Genomic DNA, 15,135 nt, shown 5'->3' on the forward strand with positions numbered 1-15,135 from the left:
GTTTGTGTCGAGTCCATGTCCAAGTACAAAATGACTGACAGATGGATTAAAGCGAAAACTGAGGCCACGGGCAACATCACGCACCCCTCCTTGCTAATTCCCATAACCCCCCTCTTTTTTCCCTTTTACTCCATCCTCGCTCACCTTCTCGTCAGCCCCCTCCTCACCTCCATCCTTCTCCCCATCCTTCCTCACCTCCAGTGCTCTCCTCATCTTGCCCTGTCCAAGACGAGGCCCCCGAGGAAATTCACTGCAAGCGCTCTTTTCTCTCTCTTCTCGAGAATTAACTCCACACACACACACACACACTCCTCCGCCACCAGAGCTGCCAAGAAACCTCACACACATCTACTCCCTCAACTCCCCTCTCACTGTTATCCTCCTGCTTGAGACCCGCACGAGACGGGGAAAAAAAAGCCAACAAGACCCCAAAAGAACCCACCTTCACTGACTTTTTTTTTTCTTCTCTCCTCCTTCACACTCCCACATCCCTGCTGCCCTCCCTCTCTGTCTCTCCCTCTCTCTGTCTAAGTCCAAGGAGGCAGAGTTGGATGTGAGAGGCAGTGAGTGCGACACAGTCCCACAAGAGCCCAGCACAGACCCGGAGCCGCCCAGGCCACCCCCAGCCAAGGCTAACGGACCCACCGGCACCGTTGGCATTTGCACGAGCATCCCCTCCAGTAACCACAGTAGCAGCAGCACCACCAGCAGCAGCAGAAGTGGTCTGGGTGGTGTTAGCATCGTTAGCAGCAGCGCTGAGGGAGCAGGCGAAAGCTCCATGCAGTTCAGCACCAGACCGCCTAGTGCTGAGCAGCCGGGCTTCATGGGGACATGGCAGCAGCAGAGCACTGACAGCAACCTCCTCTACAGAATGTCCCAGCAGGTACGTCAGCTCAGCCTCACCCCCTCATCCTCTCCATCTCCATCTCCTCTCTGCTTCACCCTTCTCGCCACATTATCAGTTCAAGGAGCAAACTTTTATTTATCCTCTCCTTGGTGTTTGTTCAGATGTTGGCTGTTGTGATTCTTACAACCTCTTGGTTTGTGTGTGAAAAACAGAGTGTTTGTATGTGTGTCAGTAGGTGTGTGTATGTAAGTCAGGGGGTAGGGGGGTGGTTGTGGGCAGTGTTGTGTTTGTGATATTTAAAATAAGAATCCTGCCTTGCCTTTGCATTTTTTTTTTTTTTTGCCACTTTTTAATCACTTTTGGAGTGTATCAGATTTGATGTTTGATTTGTTGATGTTGTTTTTACACACACCATGCCTGACAGTGTTCTCATTCAGTGTGTGTGTGTGTGTGTGTGTCCCTTTTAATTTGACAAATTCAGCCATTTTCTGCTCTATAAAAATTAGTAAAAATAGCGTTTTAAAAAAGACACATTTTAATGCAAAATCTGCACAACATCAGATAGTTCATTTATTTCACCGTTTGATGGATTATCCCTTGTCCGGATTCGTTACATACATGCTTAAGTCTCCGTAATTGGGCTGTGAGGCGGTGTGGAGTTTAAAAGCAAGCAATAGCAGTGTTTTGGTAACCTCAGTGCCGATAAAGACTCGGGAAGGGGCACCCCTCTGGGACCGGCTAATTGACTTCATGTGGCCGAGGCAGGAAGCCCCTCGCGCGGCTACAGAACAGCAGAGGAGCCGTGAACGAGCGCAGGCTCGCCTGGAAAAAGTCATGATGATAACGGACAGCCTGCACCGGCTGAGGAAAGACCACATTTCCTCCCGACATGTCTCGCCTCTTATCGCGGATGTTACACTGAATTTCTCTTTTGTTTAGTAGCTTTTTTTTTTTTTTTTTAAAGTTAGAACTTGAGGGTTATTTTTTTTTAGGGAAATTTGTGGTTTCGTCGGATAAATGTCAGGTAAGGAGAGGGAAGAGGAGGCGAGTTTTGTGTGTGTGTGTGTGTGTGTGTATATGTGTGCGTGTGCATGTGTGTGCGTGTGTGTCCGTTCGCGCGCACGTGTGTGTGTGTGTGTGTGTGAGGGGGAGACAAGTAAAGATAGAGGATGGTTGTTAGGTTGCAGTTAATCATTGCGGGACCTGCAGGCTCTCCGTACCATGCACATGCTGTTACGCACTCAGGCCACAGCGGCTCTTGCGCAACAGCTCCGCCGCGGCTCTGTGTTGGAAATGATGACAAACTTATTCTGTCACCTTGACGGCATTTATAGCCCGGAGAGTTTAAGGTTTGGGGTTTTAATCCCAGAGGTCCAAATCGTGAAGGTGAAACTAAAACGCACCCTGATGTCACTTTTGGGAACATTTACGCACTTTTCTGCTTTTCACTCAGCCTAAACTTTACCTACATTTTTGACCGAGTCGCATCCTTGCATCATCATTTTCTCCCCACACGAGCTCTTGTCCTTAAATTTCCCCGTAGACACGATCATACAAACTATTGATAAGTGAGCCGGGAGAGAGAGGAGAGCGCGCCCCGGCATGAAGCAGGTGGATGGGCCCCTGCGCTCAGCATCTGCTGGGACCCCACGTTTGCATCCCCAGTCCTTTTTACAAATGCGCACCGTTGTTCCAATATAATCAGCTGAGGGACTCGCTGTTATTTATCCTTCCTCGCACCACTTAGAAGACATCTTCCCATGTTTAGTAGGCATGACATAAATTCTCCGAAGGAAGCCTGTTCCTTGACAGACTCGCCTTCTTGGAATCTAACCGATAATGACTTTGTGTTTGCCGAAGCTGGCGCACCCTGGGGTGTTGGAGGAGAGAAATGCGTTCTGGGCTTGTGTTTCAAAAAAGCTTCCCCTCTCTCCCTTAAAGATCAACTGGGTGACACGAGGGATGCGGTATTTTATCGTTGTTAGGCCAAATTATGTTTCCATCTGATCGATGGAGACGCGAAACAGCTCTGCGCAGTGCGTTTAGGATAGATGCGGCTGTGGTGAGGTGCAGGGCATCACCACGTAAAAAAAACAAAAAAACATTAAGCAATACCTTTAACACTCCATGTAAAGCACTCACACGAGGAGAAAAATATGAATGTAGGGATTTACCTGCCCAAAATTGAGATGATATAAATGAACTCGTTGTTTTGGAGCAGGTGTCTGATCGTCTGCAGTGAGCGATGCAAGTACAGGTTTTTATTCTCAAATTATGAATCAGGAGATCTCGTTGTTTCTCCTCCTCACGGTGTTTTAAAGCACAGCCACCTCATAAAAAGCAGCACCTGCCTGCGTCAGCGTGAAGAAAATGACTTAAACAAAATCAACTCAACTTAAAAACGAATGTCACCCTCAGAATGCATCGATGTCCTTTTTGATTGACACCTGCATTCAAGACATTTTCATGTATTTTATATTTCGCCTGTAATTATGAATTATTTCAGAATGAATAAAGTAGTATATTTCCATATTCACTTCGACGTTTGCAAGACAATGAAACCCCCCCAAGAAAAATAAATAAATATATATATATAGAGGTAGAAATGTGAGAAACAGATGAAAATAAAGGTGAATAAAATCATTCCTCTCATGTTGTATTAAGTTTGTGGTGTTAGGATTGCGTATTGATAACGTATCCACAGACAATCGTTTTATTTTTTTTTATAATTGCGTTTTTTTTCTCTCTAAACAAACGAAATTAACAACAGGGGCGATTAAAGCACGACTGCAAGCGAATAATTCACACCTTTCATACCAGGCCTTAATAGGCTTTTAATCTGTGAGGGAATTTTATTTTTTTATTTTATTTTCTAGCCTTCATAATCCACGCGAGTGTCAACAGGAAACAACACGAGCAGCATGCAATTTAAATGAAATCAATGAAATGGATTCGATAAATACTGCCTGTTTTCTCAGCAGCCTAATGTCCAGGAATCGGTGCACATTTTTTTTTTTTTTTTTACAAAACACTGCAAGAGGGAACTTTCATAATTGTTTTTTTTTGTTTTTTTATGGAGGAAAAAATGCAAACATTAATTAGGAGTGGAATTATTTCCCAGGCATTACGGAGTGGTAATATTTGGAGCCTTAATTGACCCGCTGCTGTACATGCGTGGCTATGAATATCGACCCTTGCAAGTTAAAAACCCCGCAGTTAAGTGATACTACGAGCCTAATTGGTTCATCAGGGATAATTCCTCCACAATACAGCAGCCGTAGGCCGCGTCTGCTTTTTTTTTTCTTCTTCTTCTTTTCTTTCTCTATATTTTCTCCTCCGCTTCAAGTCGGAGGAATGTGGGAACAAGTCATGGTTAGAAAAGCTCGTAAAAAAAAAGTGCTTTAACCTCCACCTGAGGATCTGTTGCTGCCACCCAGGCTTACAGCAGACCTCGGAGGTAGAGGAAAAGAAAAGAAAAGAAAAGAAAAAGAAATAAATAAATCAGTGCATGTCTTCAATCTAAATCTCTAAAATAGCCTCTTCCTTTTCTTTTTGCAAGGGTGCTGTAACGCGGCTTCCTTCCAAGTGCGACAGGTCGACTATGGGCCGAGACCTGGATGAGGTACAGTGGCATTACAGCTCCTGTCTGCTCTCAGTGCTGCCTGCTGCATCTCACACGGAGACTCTTATATACACACCTCAATACAAGGCTTTATCATGCAGAAATAGACTAATGTGCAGTAGAAATGCATGTAGACTTTTAGATTATAATAATAATAATGAAATAACAATAATAATATTTATTTTTTTTAGTTTTTGCATTCTCTAAAATTCTCATGCATTTTGCCCCTTTGTAAAATTGTCTTTGTATTTGAACCAACAAGCTAGCAGCATTTTCTTTTTTCCTAAAATCATGCATTTGCAAATTTTAAAAATCCTGAAAAATTCTATGAAAACTAAACTAAAAAGCAGTGAGGGATTGTAATAAAATCAATATTTATATGTTTTCAGCGGTAATGCAATAAAAAAGAAAAACTGGTGCTCATTTCAAAATGTCTGATTTGAATACAAATTCTTAAATAGCATGCAGACATTTTGGCATCGAACATACAAATATGTTAGCTCTTTTTAAAAACATTAAATATTCCTTGATATCTGCTCTAAATTTCTAAAGTTTGACTTTCATTTCCATCTTTCTTTAATATTTCCTCGTGTTTTCATGTCTTGTCTCATATGTAATCATTTTGTTTGGATCAATACGACAATCATGGTCGACTCTCCCTTATTCCAGTTATTTCGTTAATGCAGAGCAGCCTTTACAGTCCTGCCTGTGTATTCTAAACCTTTGGAGAGTGAATGCTGTGAGCTCTCAGGACACGATGACAGACATATTTGTGGAATAACATGCTCTGCTTTGTTTTGTCTGACTGAAGAAATGAGGTTGATATTATCCTCCTCAGTGCAGATCACAGAACGCGCTAATCTGCCCATTAACACACTGATACACTTGGAGTGGTGCGTGTGTGCGTGCGTGCCTGTGTGTGTGCACACGTTGTTTTACACAGTGGGGTACATGTTGCATATGTGGTGCACATGCATTGCTTCTTACCAGTGTGTGGAACTGGGAGGCAGTGATTTGATGCATATGTGTGGAATTATCCACAGTCGGTGAACGTGTGTGTGTGTGCGTCGTTACACTCAACTGTTATTATTTCCATGTCTGTCTTTGATGGGTCGTTGCACACTGAGCATATGGATGCCTATACGTTCATGTATCTGGTGTCAGGCGTGTATGTGTGCGCGCGCTCCGGCGCTGAAGTTTACGCATGTGCATGCGTGCGTCGAGGCGTTTGTGTCTGTGCTTTTGCCATTTATTTTTCTGAGTGGGTGGCTAAATACTCATATGCCAGTTGTGTGAGTGTGCGTGTGTGTGCGTGAGGAAGAGAGGGAGAGCGCGTGCAGTTTTGTGGGTGTGTGTCCTCTCCCCTTTGAGTGTGTGTGTGTGTGTGTGTGTGTTTCTGTGTGTTGGCTCTGGCTCCATGTGTGTGTGGGTGCGAGGTGAAGTGTCTCTTGGCTGGCCTTGGCTGGAGAGCTGGAGGAGAGCAGAGGTGAAAGAGGAGATTTGCAGAAAAGACACGCACCACTTCCCCCATTACTACTTTTTCTTTTTCTTCTTCTACTACGTCTCAGTCTCTCACTGCTTCTTCTTCTTCTCTCACTCGCTTTTGCTCCCTCTCCTTCTTCCCCACACCTCAACCCCTCCTTTTCTCTCTCTTCTTCTGGACTTATCTTTCCCACCTAAAACTCTATCTCCACCACCAGTCCTCCACATGCAGATTGCTTTATTCTGCAGCTACTGTCTTTTAAGAAAGGGCTCTTGAGATTGAACCTGTGTAACAGAGGAACACTTGTTTCGTTCAATGCGTTTACAAGATTACCACTTATAATAAGACACAAGGACAAGTGTCAGAAGGGGCGTAATGTTTCTTCAATAAGGCAGCGTGATGGGCTGTTTTGTCCTGCACCTGATTGGAGAAGGTATAAGCTTCTTCCCCACCAGCACAGATCCCAGCGATAGCACCTGTCTCAAGCTGTAAAGTTGTGGTTCGCTCTTACGCTCTTTAATGAAATTATTGCAGCGCCACTGGCCAGTTTGGAGGGTGCCAGATAACACGAGCAAGCGCTGAGAAAAGGCCACTGTGGCATTCAGTCAGAGAGCATCTCTCCCAGTCTTTGTGCATATGCAACAATGATGATGTGAGTGTTTCCTGAAGGCAGCATTATTTCTGCAAGAGAGAGCACAGAAATGGGAGAGTCAGATTGAGTGGGAAGGTGGCTGCAGCTGCTTGTATATTTACTGTATGTGTGTGTGTGTGTGTGTGTGTGTGTGTGAGCACTATTAAGAAGCCATCTAGTTTGACGGAGTGGGAGGATGTACAAGGTCCCATTCATGCTGTGGTCCCCACTATATTTACCCAGGCACCAACCAGGGAGATATGACGTCCGCAACATTTTTACTGGCTTTCTTAAATCTGTTTTTCACCAACATGTCCTTTCATTTTTATTGAAATCTGATGATACATTAAAATAATTTGTTTGCCTGTTATGCCATTTAAATTTTTTTTTTCTGTTGCGTCTACAGTGCACGTCTACAGTATGCGTTTAAGTGGATAAAATCAATGTCCATAATTTTATTTCCAGCATTTTTCTTTTGCTTTTGCAGAGACTGCTGAGGAAAATCCGTCAATACGTCTCCTCATGCAGACACCTCCAATTTCCTCTCTCCTTAAAAAAAAAATCTAATTTTACTCTCGTCTTTATATTGCATGTGCGATCTTTCAAAAAATAAATAAATAAATAAATAAATTCCGCTCCTCACATAGCCATGATCATGTGTGTCCCGGGTCATACAGTAACCTCTGTAGCCGTGCCCTGCAGGACCAGCGTTATGGTTAAGCACCGACCCTGACTCTTGTGTGCGCGACCCGGGGCAACCAGCGATCAATAAGCATCATGTGAGCATCACTCACGGGGTCCGTGTCAGCTGTTTCCTGTTTTTCCTGAGGAGATGGCCGCCTCACCGCCATGGTGAATGCTTGAATAATGGGGAGGATACAGAACGTAGAGACACTATGATGGAAGTCAAAAGGCTCTCTTTATCGTATGTCTGGCAGGGCAGTGTACTGTGCGTTTTGTGTGTGTGTGTGTGTGTGTTGAGGAACGATAGAAATGCAAAGCCATCTGCTCTGCTCTTATCAGAGGGCTGAGTGGTGAAATCTACTATAGCTGAGTCTTTCCCATGGACTTCTTTAAGTCCTGTGTGGGCATGTGTATGTAAAAGGAGAGAAATACAATATTTCTTTCCTTGTGTAGATCTGTATTTACTGTTATTATACGAGAGGCTTTTCGACAAAATAATCAATATCATACTGGCAATCTGGAGAGAAATCTCAACAAGTAGGAATAAGGAGATTCATGTGGTATTTTAGGCTGTTGTGTTGTGGGACCAAAAGGTTTATTTAGCCTTCTGTCATCTTAAATAAATGCTGTGTTCACGTGGCAGCCGAGTTTGGAAAACTGATACACGTGTGTCAAATGTGATTAGACCCTCACTACACTGAGAAAGGAATACATGTCAAATTGTATAAAAAAGTGTAAATTGTCTTTTAATATTTTTGCATATTTTCGTGTGTGTGTGTTTTTTTTCAAGATTAATTTGATATATTTTAGTTTTGCACTACTTTTTAATGCTGATGGCTCTTTTCACTCTGTTTGTCCTTCTTTCATTTTCGACATTATTTCTTTCAAAAGAGGTGTGTGAGTTATTTGTCTTTGGCTGGTTTCCTGCAGAGGGGAGAAGTCGCCGGTGTGAAGAGGAAGTGTGTGTTTGAAGGGCCAGTCGCTCAGGATGTCACCACCCCACCACTGGCTAATGAGGGGGACATAAGCACAGGGCCAGGGCAGCAAATCATACACACACACACACACACACACACACACACACACACACACACACACACTGACACGGCAGGAATGCGGCAGCTGTCACCAAGGTCCAGGCAGTTATGAAAGGGTTGAAGTATAATTGTGTCTGTGTGTGTATGTGTGTGTGTGAAGTGGCAGCACCGAGGGTCAGGGGGGTGTTGAGAGCTGGGAGGGGCCCGTTTTGGCTTCGATGACCCAGAGATTTGCCACCGGCAGAGAGGATCATCACACCAAATTGACTTAAGTGAAAAGAGAGTGAGAGGAATGAGAGAGATTCGGTGGTGTGCTGCGGTATTTTAAGACGTGACCATATGGCAGAGACATTGTTGTGAGAGGCCGTTCTTTCCCGTCCTGCGTCCAGAGGAAGGTGACATTAGGTGTGACCTGCGCTAAGTGACAGGAACTCGGGCATACTTTCACCGCGGCTTCTCCCTTTTCCTGTTATTTCTCAACTCCTGTTATTTTGTTTTCCTTGGAGCCGCGCCAGCGCAACGGGCAAATCGACAGCCTACTATTTTTACATCCGTCTTAAGGACCCCTGTCTGCTCGCTCTGCCTGCCAATTTGCCCCATCAGCAGTGGCAGCGAAGAAGAGCTCTCAAGGCACTGAGCCTTTCATTTTTTTTCCTGTTGGCGATGTGGCTAATGCTGTCACTGTTATTTGAAAAAGCACTCAGAGTGGATTGCTATTATTATTGTTAAAACCATCATCATCATCATCAGGCTTATTTATGGTTATAGATAATTATGGTAATTTTGTTCAGGGCTCACAGTTGACTCCGTCTCTTTCCCCCTGCTAGTCCGACATGTACTGTTCAGCGTGTGTGTGTGTGTGTTTGTATTGTACATTTTCGGTGTGCTGGTAAATTACCAAAGTTGTTGTGCAAAGAAAATGGTTTTCCAACAGGTTACGGTGATTTCACATGTGAGGTGAGGAGAACTTGTTACATCTCTTAATGCATACGTTGAACTCTGTGGCTTACGTGTGTGTGTGTGTGTGAGAGAGAGGTAGAGGAGGAGGAGGAGAGAGGCTTTTCCCCTCACTTTTTTCTGTTTCATTTCTTTCTCTCAGTCCTTTTTCGCTCCCATGTTTTACTCTCCGTCTATCTCTGCTCTGTTCTGTCTCCAGCTTACAGTGGAGATTTGATTGCTAGAGGCCCAGGGAGGATTTTAGGGAGGTTCTGGAGAAGGGAGGCTAGTGGTACAGGCTGTGGTAGGCTTGTAGCCAACGTACACACACACACACACACACACACACACACACACACACACACACACACACACACACACACACACACACACACACACAAAGATGTCCTGCAGGCATAGATACCTGCTTTCACTCTCCTATTATGTCCTTTCTCGTGTAAATTGCTTCCTAACAATGTTGTCATTTTAACCCTCCAAAAGAACTCAAGTCTAAACTCATTAGCTACTTTTTCTTGTGAGCAAAGTGTTAAGGCAACATGTGCAAGCATTTGTTTGTGCTCTCTGCTGACTCTGTAAAGATGTTTGCGCTGTTGGATTAATAACATTTAATGGCCACTGTTAAATGCAGCTGCCTTGGCATCCCACAGCTTGTGTTTTTCTGGCAAACTGAGACTCTGGGTGGCTTTTGTTTTTGTGAGTATGTGTGTTGTGTGTCCGTGTGTGAGTGTATACGCAGCGCAATGAAATACCACAGTGTGTGGGCTGGATGGGAGAGGCACTGTGTGTGTTGTCATTGAGCATACCTGTTCATTTAGATGTGACCCCAACACAAACACACACACACACACACACACACACACACTGCTGAATTGAACCCTGCTGCATGTGAGCTGATCACATATCGAGCAGCATTTCACTTCACTTTCTAACAATCCATAACGTCAATTAACTCACAAATGATCTAGTTAGCCTACTGTGATACACATCAATTGGTCTGACCCTGTATCCGCGGCAACCAGCCTGGGGTGGGAGGTCGCCATGCGTGACCTCTGGCACCGCTCATTGTTGGCCGTCCACCTCTTGTGACATTTATTGTGCGATTGAAGTGACGGCTTCAGTCTTTTAAAGCGGGGCAAAGTGAGAATTCTTGTAAAGAAAACCCTCTGTTTTCCAGCATGTGTTAAAGGATGTTGTGTTGTTGACACACGGGTGCAGGCGCACACACACATGCATACGCTTGCTTCCTCTTTGTTGATGTTTTCTCTGTAAATGGCCTGGGCTGCCTCTTCCATTGTCGGGAAACACACTCAGCGATAAGTGCTTTGTTGGAGCACATTCGCTGCATGATGTGTGTGACTCTGACTGGCATTTAATATTTCATGGCATTTAATCCATTTGCTATGTTTCCTCCAAATACAAAAAAAAAAAAAAAATAAAAATCTGGAGCTTTTGTTTCTTTTATCCAGGCCATTACTTCGCAGCTTGTTGATCAGTTTTGTAAAGGGTGGCAACAAGGGATGTATCACCTAGATTTACTGCTATTTTCCTGCACGGCCATTAAGCTAATAAATTTAGCATCTTGTTTGTGACTTAAACGGGGCCTCATGAGGGCAAAGGTGATCCTGTGTGCGACCGGATATAACTCAATAACATAAATAATACAAAAAAAAATCACGAGCTAACGGCTGTGAGATTTATTGCAGGGGAAAAAAAGTGAGATGGGAGCATTTAAAGAGCAGTCAGGTTCACAGGATGCAGCAGCAAAGAAAGATAGCGCATTATGACAAAGAAAGAGGAAAAGGATCCGGCAGCTTGTGCATCAGTCAGAAGGTGAGGACGAGGCTCTCTTTGAGATCAATTGGTAATAGGTTGAAGTCACAGAGGCGATTAGAGGCGTCGACTTGCCTGTGTTGTAAATGCTGTCAGATCTGTTAAAGGAAGCCTAATACCTCTCAGGTTGAAAGCTGTAATAACATCAACTGTAACTGGATCCGCGGGGAAGTGCAAGTGAGACTGTGTGTGCGTGAGTGAGTGGAAAAGGAACGGGAGGAAGGAGAGTGTTTGAGGTTCAGCGTGTGTGTGTGTGCGACGTCTAGGTGCGCGCGTGTTTGTGTGTATGCGGCGTGGTATAAAGCAGCAGCAGCACGCATAAAGGCGAGAGCCGCGGGGTTGCTCCTGGCATTTTTTCGGCCACCAGATGCCTGTCACTGCTTTAAGAAAAAATGTTTTAAAAAAAGAGCAGGGGATGAGGAGGGGAGAAGGACAAAGAGGGGGGAGGGAGAGAGACGGGGGGGGCACCGCTGTTCAAATCATGTCACGTAGCGCTAATTCATCCAGCCTCATTAGAGAGAGGGAAGGGACCAGAGGGCCTCTCTCAGGACAGGGCCCCGGCTCAAACTCACTAACACACACACAGCCACACGCAGATATATGCATACACACATTGTCTCAGTTTTTCCTCTTGCACATACTTACACACAGATGCAATTTCTCTCTTCCTCACACACACACACACACACACACACACACACACACATAGGCACGTAGACATACATACACAGATGACACTGGCACATGGCGCAGTGCGGGGGCAGTTTGGGGAATAGAAAATTGCCTTCTCAGGAAGGCCCCGGCCAATTAAGGACCTGACCGTATTGAATGTCAAGTGTTAATTTGGGCCCCCCCCCACCCTTCCCTCCCTCCTTCCCTCCCTCCATCCCCCACCCTCACCCTTCAATTTCCCAGCAGTGGTGGCTGTGCATGGGGAGGGGGGGGATTGTGTGCGTGTGTGTGTGTCCCAGAGATGAGCAAATACATGTCAAGCAAGAGTTGATTGCCTGCTCCGTATTATGTGTCGCAAGGCAAGTGGCAAATGTGCTCCCTCCTTTTAGCCTTTCGCGTACCCCCTGAGGGACGCCGCGATGGAAGGAGGAGGAGAGAGGGAGGATTAACTGTACCGCAGTGATAAGAATGGGGGGTTTTACACTGGGGAAAGAGGGAGAGAGAGAGAGAGAGAGAGAGAGAGAGGAGGGGAGTGAAGGGGACAGACAGAGAGAGAGAGGGCACAGGGTTTGTTTGATCTCATAGGACTGGGTGGTGACTTTGATAGTCTTTTAATTGCCTTCATTTTCGCAGAGGTGACGCTCCTGGCAGACACTCTCTGAGTAAATAGTTTTAAACAGGGACTGAGTAAATTTCCAAAAGTTTAGAGAGCCGTTTATTTCCAAAGAAAAAGAGGCTGCATTAACTTTATGAGAAACTTTAAATGATGTCAACGTGATGGCTGTGTAGCCGTTGGCACGGTCCTGGGGCAGACATGGTTGTTTTTGAGTTGGACTGATGGTAAATGCCCACCTCCTTACCTCCATGATCTAATAGACATCCACTTAGTCTTAATGGGCAGATTCCCTTTCTCCTCTCGTGATGACTGTTGCACTCTTTAAAGGTGGAATTGCCTGCTTGTCTTTCCTACCAAACCACCCCCACCCCCATCCCCACCTCCCCTCCACCTCTCCTTTAGCCTCCGTATCTCATGCTCACTACCTCTCTCCTAGGATAGAGGGGAGTATTTCTAACAAAATAAATATTAATGCATCGCTCGCATTCACACCAAAGCCAATTCTCCTGCTTTCGCCAGCCCTCTGGCTACATCTGTTAGTGAAAGGCCCTTTGTTTTACATTCACGTCGCTGAGCATGTGTGCCCGAGTTTATGCGCCTGTGTGTGTGTGTGTGAGCGTGTGTTTGTGTGTGCCCGCTGATAGTAGTGATGTTGTGAAATTGAATAGAGAGGGTGAGTATTGATCATTTCCCCCTGTGTGTTATTAGTGCCTGCTGCTACTGACAAAGAGAGCATGAGCCACCCGCACAAACACGAACTGACAAACACACACACACGCTAACACACACAGAGCCATGTTTACTCAAGAAATACAGTATGTTATTTGCATGTTTTGACAAGCATAACACATTACGTCAACAGGAAAAAAGTATACTTTCCTGCTACATAATATTTTATGGAAATATCAACATTGTTGCCCAGAAGTGGTGGTGGAAACCTGTAAAACTACAGCTCCTGTAGTGTTATGACAGACCGGGTTATGTGTCGCTGACTTATACGCGTCAAGGGTCTTTTCAAACGAGAGCCAATTTTTGCAGACACACACACATTTACGTTCTATATTATTACAATCTGTTTTGTCAATCTGCTGTAAGTGATAACACCTTTTGAATTCACAAAGGTCACGGTGAAGTGTAATTCAATCACTGATCACTGATATCCAAACAGCCATCTCTACAGGCCTCCAGGGCCAGGGGAGCAGGAGGGTGTTAGAACCCAGTTTAAGTGTTCCGTCTTTGGGTAGATAGTGATGTCTGCAGGGCCTCTGGAGCTCCAGTGGTCAGCGAGGACTGTCAAGCCCTAATTGATCACCCTGACCTGGGGTGCTGAGGACAAAGGGATTGGGATGCAATAGATAAGGCTAAAGGGAAAAGAAAGAAGAGGGGGGGAAAAAAAGAAGAAATTGTGCGACCGGTGGCTTAATCTCTCCGGACTGGCCATTTTTCCCTTCTGGATGATAGATATAGTAGGCCTAGCGTGTGACACAGATGGATAATGCAGGCGTCTGGGGTGATAGAGTTATAAATTAACACATTACTGGACCTTAATGTGGACTACTGTGGACGACCACACACCAACATCATCAACCCTCCAGGCGCACACACACACAAACACGCCTACAGTCTCACTGATGCGTCTAGCTGAGCTCAGGGTGCGGATTGTACTCCTCAAGTGGCATTGATTTGTTAAAGTGCTGAATTAGCAGGAGAAGTCCAGCTGCTGGCGCTTCTCTACTTTCTTTCTTTCTTTTCTTTCTTGCCTTTTTTCTGTATTTTACAGTTTTGCTCTCTTAACTTCTCCTCTGTCACTCCTTTCTTGTTGCTTCACTCGACTTGCTCAAATACTGATTTTTCCTCTCCAGCTCACATGAACTTTCTTGTCTTCTTTCTCTCTTTATTGACTCGCTCCCCTTTTACCCGACACACCTTCTGCTCGGTCACAAGTGCTCCTTTCCAGCAGCTTTGCTCTCCTTGGTTGTCCTGGCAAATGCCTGTGTCTATTTTCCCCCCTCTGCTGTCTCCAGCTGGAAGGTTTCACCTAAAAGAACAGTTGGTTTTTCTCTCCTTCTTCTTGTGGCCCACACACTACTGCCAGCCAAAACTGTTATGTCCCTGACTCTGAGACTGAAAGGGAAGTGGTCTGTGTGTATGTGTGGCTGGGGATTGGTATTTAATAGCCAGACATACAGAAGAGCTAATATCCAGAGCAGCAGTAGCCTGCACATTGTAAGGCCACACACAGTGACAAGGTCCCGCTCAGCTCGCTGTATTTAAAACTCGCCCAACTCCTGCAGTGCAAAGCAATGGCTCACACATCGACAAGCTAACCGCAGTGAATTCCACTGGTGTAAATGTCATTTAACAACAAATGAGTGCCTTTGGAAACTGAGCGCTGTACAGTAAGGGTCACTGGTCCCTCTGTCTGCTGAGTATGTAGTGGTGTGTTGTACTTGGGCTTATGAGTTGGACAGACTGTCTGCTTTCTGAGTCCCAGTCAAGGCCCCAAGCCAAGAGGTGCAGATTTGTTAGTGTCTGCTCCATTATCACCCATCACTCTCATGGTTTGTTGTATGTGTGTGAGTGTGTGAGGAAGAGAGAGAGAGGGAGTAAAGAGACTGTCCCCCTCTCTCTTGCTTGCTGTGGTCCAGCCCAAACAGTTACCATCTGGTGACCAGTGACTGACCCTTTTCTTGTCTCACACACACGCATAGACGTACACTCACACACAGAGTGCCGGACTGCATCCAAGTGATGAG

General features: G+C 45.2%; 2 protein-coding genes across 2 annotated transcripts in view; both read left to right on the forward strand.

The window, feature by feature from the left end:
* Window positions 1-15,135, forward strand: part of uso1 (USO1 vesicle transport factor) — a 412,569-nt gene that overhangs the window by 345,375 nt on the left and 52,059 nt on the right. The gene's annotated exons all lie outside the window — the stretch shown is intronic.
* bnc2 (basonuclin zinc finger protein 2) overlaps window positions 779-15,135 on the forward strand; it is a 91,371-nt gene continuing 77,014 nt past the window's right edge. Inside the window, exon 1 of the mRNA XM_073465565.1 lies at window positions 779-883. Within this exon, the coding sequence (XP_073321666.1) occupies window positions 779-883 (105 nt within the window). The remainder of the gene's footprint in view (window positions 884-15,135) is intronic.

Source organism: Pagrus major, chromosome 1, assembly GCF_040436345.1.
Source record: "Pagrus major chromosome 1, Pma_NU_1.0".
In the NCBI taxonomy this organism is placed as follows: Eukaryota; Metazoa; Chordata; class Actinopteri; order Spariformes; family Sparidae; genus Pagrus; species Pagrus major.